At 33.5% G+C, this 5962-nt stretch overlaps 1 protein-coding gene across 1 annotated transcript; it reads left to right on the forward strand.

Annotated features, from left to right (window-relative positions):
- Nucleotides 1–884: 884 nt before the first annotated feature.
- LOC136816666 (mitochondrial inner membrane magnesium transporter MIT1-like) lies at nt 885–1496 on the forward strand. Its single transcript, XM_067072993.1, has one exon. It carries the CDS (start codon nt 885–887, stop codon nt 1494–1496), a length of 612 nt encoding a protein of 203 aa, XP_066929094.1.
- Nucleotides 1497–5962: the final 4466 nt, after the last annotated feature.

The following is a 5962-nucleotide window of genomic DNA, read 5'->3' on the forward strand; positions in this document are numbered from 1 at the left end:
TAATGTACACAGAATAACGTTGACTTCATGGAATCCTAATACCAAAAAACAAAAACCACAAGCTAAAACATCCTCTCCACAAAACTGACAAACAAAATGAAATTATCACTTACTTTCGAACTGGCATATATCTGAAAACCGACTTCTACTAAAACAAATTTTAGAATCAAATATTCCTAGGACTTAGTGTTTAGTACATTTAAATTAAAAACAAATCCCTTTCCTTGTGAGTTTCTAACCCCTTTTTCTAATCAACACAATTACATCTCGATATCACAATTCTCTAGCCAAACGTTTGTTTACATTTTTGGTGATTCCCCCAAGATGGTCTCTAGCTTATGTTGGTTCCATTGTAGCCTCAGCTCCTTTTCCGGGAGATTCCCTCTCGGGGAACTCCCCATCCGACTCCTTTTTTACAGCGGAGTCTTTTTAGGTAGTCTACTAGGGCCTTCTCATCCTGTGCGCACGGAACGAACTTACTTATATCATATTCTTATGTTTAAAAACGAAAGAGAAATATTTTACTTTTTAACTGTACATACAAAAAACACTACTTTATTATACATAGCATAGATATTTATATACCATTTCTATTGGTGATAAAAGAGATATCAATAAAAAAAAAAAAAAAAATTACGGAATTTCGCCTGACCGCGTAATTTTTTAGAAAAATGGGCCCGAGTGCAATTTGGACGGGGAAGGGTGTCATGGCCGACAAAATTTGGGTCAAAAAAAACTTCAAAAGGTTTCACGAAATAAATTCAAATACAAAACTTTTGGGAGAAGGAATCATGCAAAATATTTATCATTCTTTTCACAAGGAAGGCATGTAGAAATACTCACATAAGTATTTTTCCTTCTTTAAACTGAACATCGCGGCAAAGATGGCGGACGTAGTTACGAGCGAAATGAAACAGCAAAATGAAAATATTGAAACCTTAGTTAAAAATGTTCAACATCTGGACGATTTTAAAGTCCTGAACCATGAACAAAAGCTGAATGTCTTATTCATCAAACTAAACAGACAAGAGAGCTTATTTCAAGATCTAAAAGCCCTCCAAAACGATGTGAACAACCTTCAAGAAAGTGTCAAGTTACTGGACACAAACGTGGAAGGTTTGGCTTATCAATTCAATGATCTCCAAAAAGAAGTTGACAGTCACGATGGAAGAGTAAAGAGCAACAAAACACAAATAAACACTCTCCTAAATAAAGACACTGAACATGACCAAAAAATCATGTCTAACAAAAGCGAAATCAACAAACTACAAAATGCACTGAAAACCATCCGCCAAGAAGTGAATGACCAAGAACAATACACTCGAAGAACTATGTGTGTGGTTCAAGGGATTCCTTACAAAAAGGAAGAGGATACAGACAAAATCATTGGTGACATTATTACAAAATTAGATGTACCAATACAGAGTTCAGACATTGATATCTCACACCGACAACGAATTGGCGAAAAAAGCTGGCATCATTGTCAAATTTGTTAACCGCAAATCAAGAAACGCGTTCTACAATGCAAGGAAGAAACTTAAAGAAAGTAAAATCACTGCAAAATCAATTGGATACACAGAAAACAAACCAATTTACATCAATGAAAGTTTAACCCAACTAAATGGTGAAATTTTTAGATGCGCACGACAAAAGTTACAAAACACTGGGAGGATGAAATGGGTTTGGACTTCGTCAAACGGGGGGGTAATTAAAGCTTCAAGGGGTGAAGGCAAAAAGATACATGTTATCAAAACCAAAGAGGATGTGGCAAAACTCGAAATCAACAATCAACCAATGACTCAACAAAATGAACGATCTTAATGAATCATTGAGTAATGATTACAAAACTGAAGACCATTATAAAAACACAAACTAATATATGACTAAAATTTTATTAGTAGAAAAACTACATTTGCCACATATGCAATAAGCTAGCCCCTACTGACTGTATTTACTGCGAATTATGTAATACCTGGCTTCATAGAACCTGCCTCAAACTTAGCCAAAAGTGCTTTAGGATCCTCGATGCATCACCTTATCCTTACTTCTGTCCACCTTGCTTCCAACCAAATCTTCCTTTCTCCACTCTTACCAACAAAGCTTTCCAATTAAACATAATAAAATCAAAGCCATTGAAAGCCATTGAAAGATTAACCTGTAACTTTTGTGATAAAACAATAAGATGTAACCAAGTCAAAGTAGAATGTTCACTTTGCTTCAAACCTGTTCATCAATATTGCTTAAACATAAAAAAGTCAGAAATTAAAAAATTAAACTTAAAACATTGGTTTTGTAACAAATGCTTCACATTTCCATTTCATGAACTAGATCACCATGAACTAACACAAATAAACTACAACTCCTTAATCAAAGATAACTTTACAAACATTAAACACACTGATGATTATTCAAGAATTGACATCCCTAACCTTACATTAACTGATCCTAACTCTGAAGATAACAACAGCATCATTGTAAATTTCTCATATCATAGATTCTTTGAACTATTTAATCTACTTCAGAACAAACAGGTAAGTACCTTCTCTGTTTTTCACACAAATATCAGATCTATAAACAAGAATCTTGATGAACTCTCATGTCTACTTAGCCATCTAGATAATCCATTTGATGTTATTGGATTGAGCGAAATTTGGGAACCAGACGACAAAACAAAACACGAAAAGACCTACTCTCTACAGGGATACCATGACTTCCGACTGATCAGAGGAAGAACCCAGAACTCTGGCTGTGGATTCTTCATCAAAGATAGTCTAAGATTCAAGGTAAGAGAAGAACTCAATTATTCTTATTTCTCCAACACTGAAGAATTTCAAATATTCTTCATCGAAATAATAAACAGCACTGAAAATATTTTAATTGGTGTAATTTACAGACATCCAAAAGGTAATCACTTCAATAACTTTATTGATAGTCTAGCAGAAATACTCAAGTTCATAATCAGAGAAAATAAAAAAGTCATTATTATGGGGGATTTCAACATTGACATATTAAAATACAACCAACATGAAGAAACAGAAAACTTCCTAAATTTGATGCTCCAAAACTTACTCATTCCTCAAATTACAGGGCCCACAAGAATCAACGACAACGGTAAATTCACACTTATTGATAATATCTTTTACAATGACCAAACAACAGCTATATCTAGTGGTAATCTATTAAGTCAAATTTCAGATCACCTTCCAAACTTTCTACAGATTCAAGTAAAAGAAAAAGAAATGAAACACAAAACCATACAGAAAAGAGACTTTTCCAAATATAATCCTGGTAAACTTAAAACCGACTTTCAAAAACTCAATCTCATGAATCAACTAGATAACTTAGTTACTGTTGATGAAAAATACAATTTCTTTCACCAAAAGCTTGAAAATCTCTTGAACGATCATTTACCATTAAAAACCTTCAAAGAAAAATCTAAAAACAACAACAAACCTTGGATCAATGAAAGAATTATNTGGACCAAATACTGTTATGAAACAATTGCATCCAGGGACACCACATATATTGTTGACTGATGATGATATTTTGTAGTTGAGGATTGCGTCCAAAAACTTGAAGGAATGGAGACCTTTTGTCAATGAGATTTTGTCAATGAAAAGTAGGCAATGTAAGGTTACTTTTCTTTATTTCCAAACCCAACTTAAATTACACCTCGATATAATCATTTTAGCCTGTTTGGTAATTTTAATCAATTGTTCTAGCTTTAAAATTATCTGAAAATCTAGAAGTTTTGAAGCAATACTTTCCATCTTTAAAACAATAATAGCCATTCAGTGAGAGCAAAAATAGTAGCGAAAGCGAAAAGAGATAAAAAATTGTTATAATTTGACGGTAGAAATAAAAAATGAGAGAAATGATCTCAACACATTGTCCACTTTCCTTTGAAAAAGTGACGCCACAATAAAGTTTTCTAACAACAAGTAACTTTGGGCAGTGTAGGCCCTTCGTCATGTGAAAAGAACCGATTGTATTGCGTAAAAAGCCCTGTAGCTCGCTTTGAAAAAATAACCGGTTAGCAATAATGATGAGTGACCTTTGAGCTATTTCTATTTTGATGTGTAAAGTTCAATTCATTATCATTTTTTCAATTCTGGAAAAAACAGGGTCGGTAAGGCACGAGGAACAATATCTAAAATGTCACCCTCTGATCGTCGTAATTTTCTCATAGAATTCTCAAAAAATCCTGAACTCCAGCTATTTCCTGATTGTTTTTATCTGAAAAAGCTAATTAAAATTCAGAATACGCGTGTCAAACTAAAAATAAAAAACATTCAAACTGAGCGAGAAATCATTTTCACCAACTTAACGCAACAAGGATAAAAGTTGAAAACCAACAAAACAAAACAACGACAAACCTTAAAACCAACAACAATAACAAAATAAAAACAAAGAACCAAAAAGTAACAACCCACAAATAAACAATCTTACAATATACAAACAATCAATATAAATCTACAAATTTAGCGGAGAGAAAACCGGTAAGTGAATTTAAAGAAAGTTGAGAAATAAATGGAAAGCGGATAGATGAAGATCAAAGTCTGGCATCAGGTGTGGCAATGAGTAAGCTTGCCCTGCTACTCTAGAGTCACCCGTCATCTAAACAAAGGTTAGAAAGTGTTGCAATCACAATCTAGAAAAGAAAAGATTTAGAAAGAAAGACGCATAATCGAAAAGTTTGAAAAGTTGGCCCAGAGCCCGGTTCGGCGTGCCGTATCCGAGTGGCTGTACAATAGAAAAAGAAGAAGGAAATGAGGACTTCAAACAAAAAACACACAAATTTATATCAATACGCGTGAACTTCTTTAACCAAATTTTTACTAATGTGAGTTGCTAATTCACATATCCTGCAAACAAATGGAGCGCTACCAACCACTAAACTTTCTAATAAGTTCAAACGAGACATTCACAATTTTCAAACTAAAAATGTTAAAATAAAACGACAAATCCGATAAATCAACAAGTCTAGCATTGATAGATCTTCTAAACAAAGTCTCACAATCTCTCAAAAAGAAATTATTCTCATGTTGTATCTTTCTTGACCTAGCTAAAGCCTTCGATACAGTAAGTCATGAAATAATGCTCCAAAAACTTTCTCATTATGGTATTCGTGGAGTCTCAAACAACTGGTTTAAATCATACCTATTCAATAGGAAATAATGTGTATCAGTTGGAAATTCTTTATCAACCCCTCTAACAATCGACTGTGGAGTTCCACAAGGTTCTATCTTGGGACCCCTACTTTTCATTCTGCACATCAATGACATCATAAAATCTTCTCAAAAACTTTACTTTGTCCAATTTGCAGACGACACGTGCCTCTTCATGGAAAATAAAGATAAAAAACTGCTTTCAGAAGAACTCAATTCCGAACTAAACAATGTCAGTGATTGGTTAGCATCAAGCAAACTTAGCCTTAATGTAAATAAATCAAACTTTCTTTTTTTCAGCAACCGAAAAGATAAAGAACCCCCTGAACTGAAAATCCAAGGGACCATCATAGAAAACAAAGAAGTGGTTAAGTATTTAGGTATTATGATTGATAATAAACTTAAATGGGATCATCACATGAAGATGGTCTCCCAACGAATATCTCGTGGTTTAGGTATATTACATTCAACTAAATTCCTAGTATGATTTGTCTCAAATGCATACTCAAAGTCTCAGACTTGATTTAGTATGCAGACGTGCACAATTGCATACTTGATTTTGGCAGACTTGCATACTTGATTTCGGCAGACTTGGTTTAAGTCTGGCCAAGTCTGATCACTGGGCGAAATAAGAAATTTCCAATTTCGAAATATCTTGAAAATATGATATTTACAAGCGATTTGAAAAATTCGACTTTTAAAAATTGGAAATATGTTGAAAATATGATGTTTCAATGAATTTCAGAGATTTTGAAAGACGGTATTTTCAATATTTACAAATTTTTCAAATATGA

Source organism: Clytia hemisphaerica, unplaced genomic scaffold (assembly GCF_902728285.1).
Source record: "Clytia hemisphaerica strain Z4C2 unplaced genomic scaffold, Clytia hemisphaerica genome assembly, whole genome shotgun sequence".
Lineage (NCBI taxonomy): Eukaryota > Metazoa > Cnidaria > Hydrozoa > Leptothecata > Clytiidae > Clytia > Clytia hemisphaerica.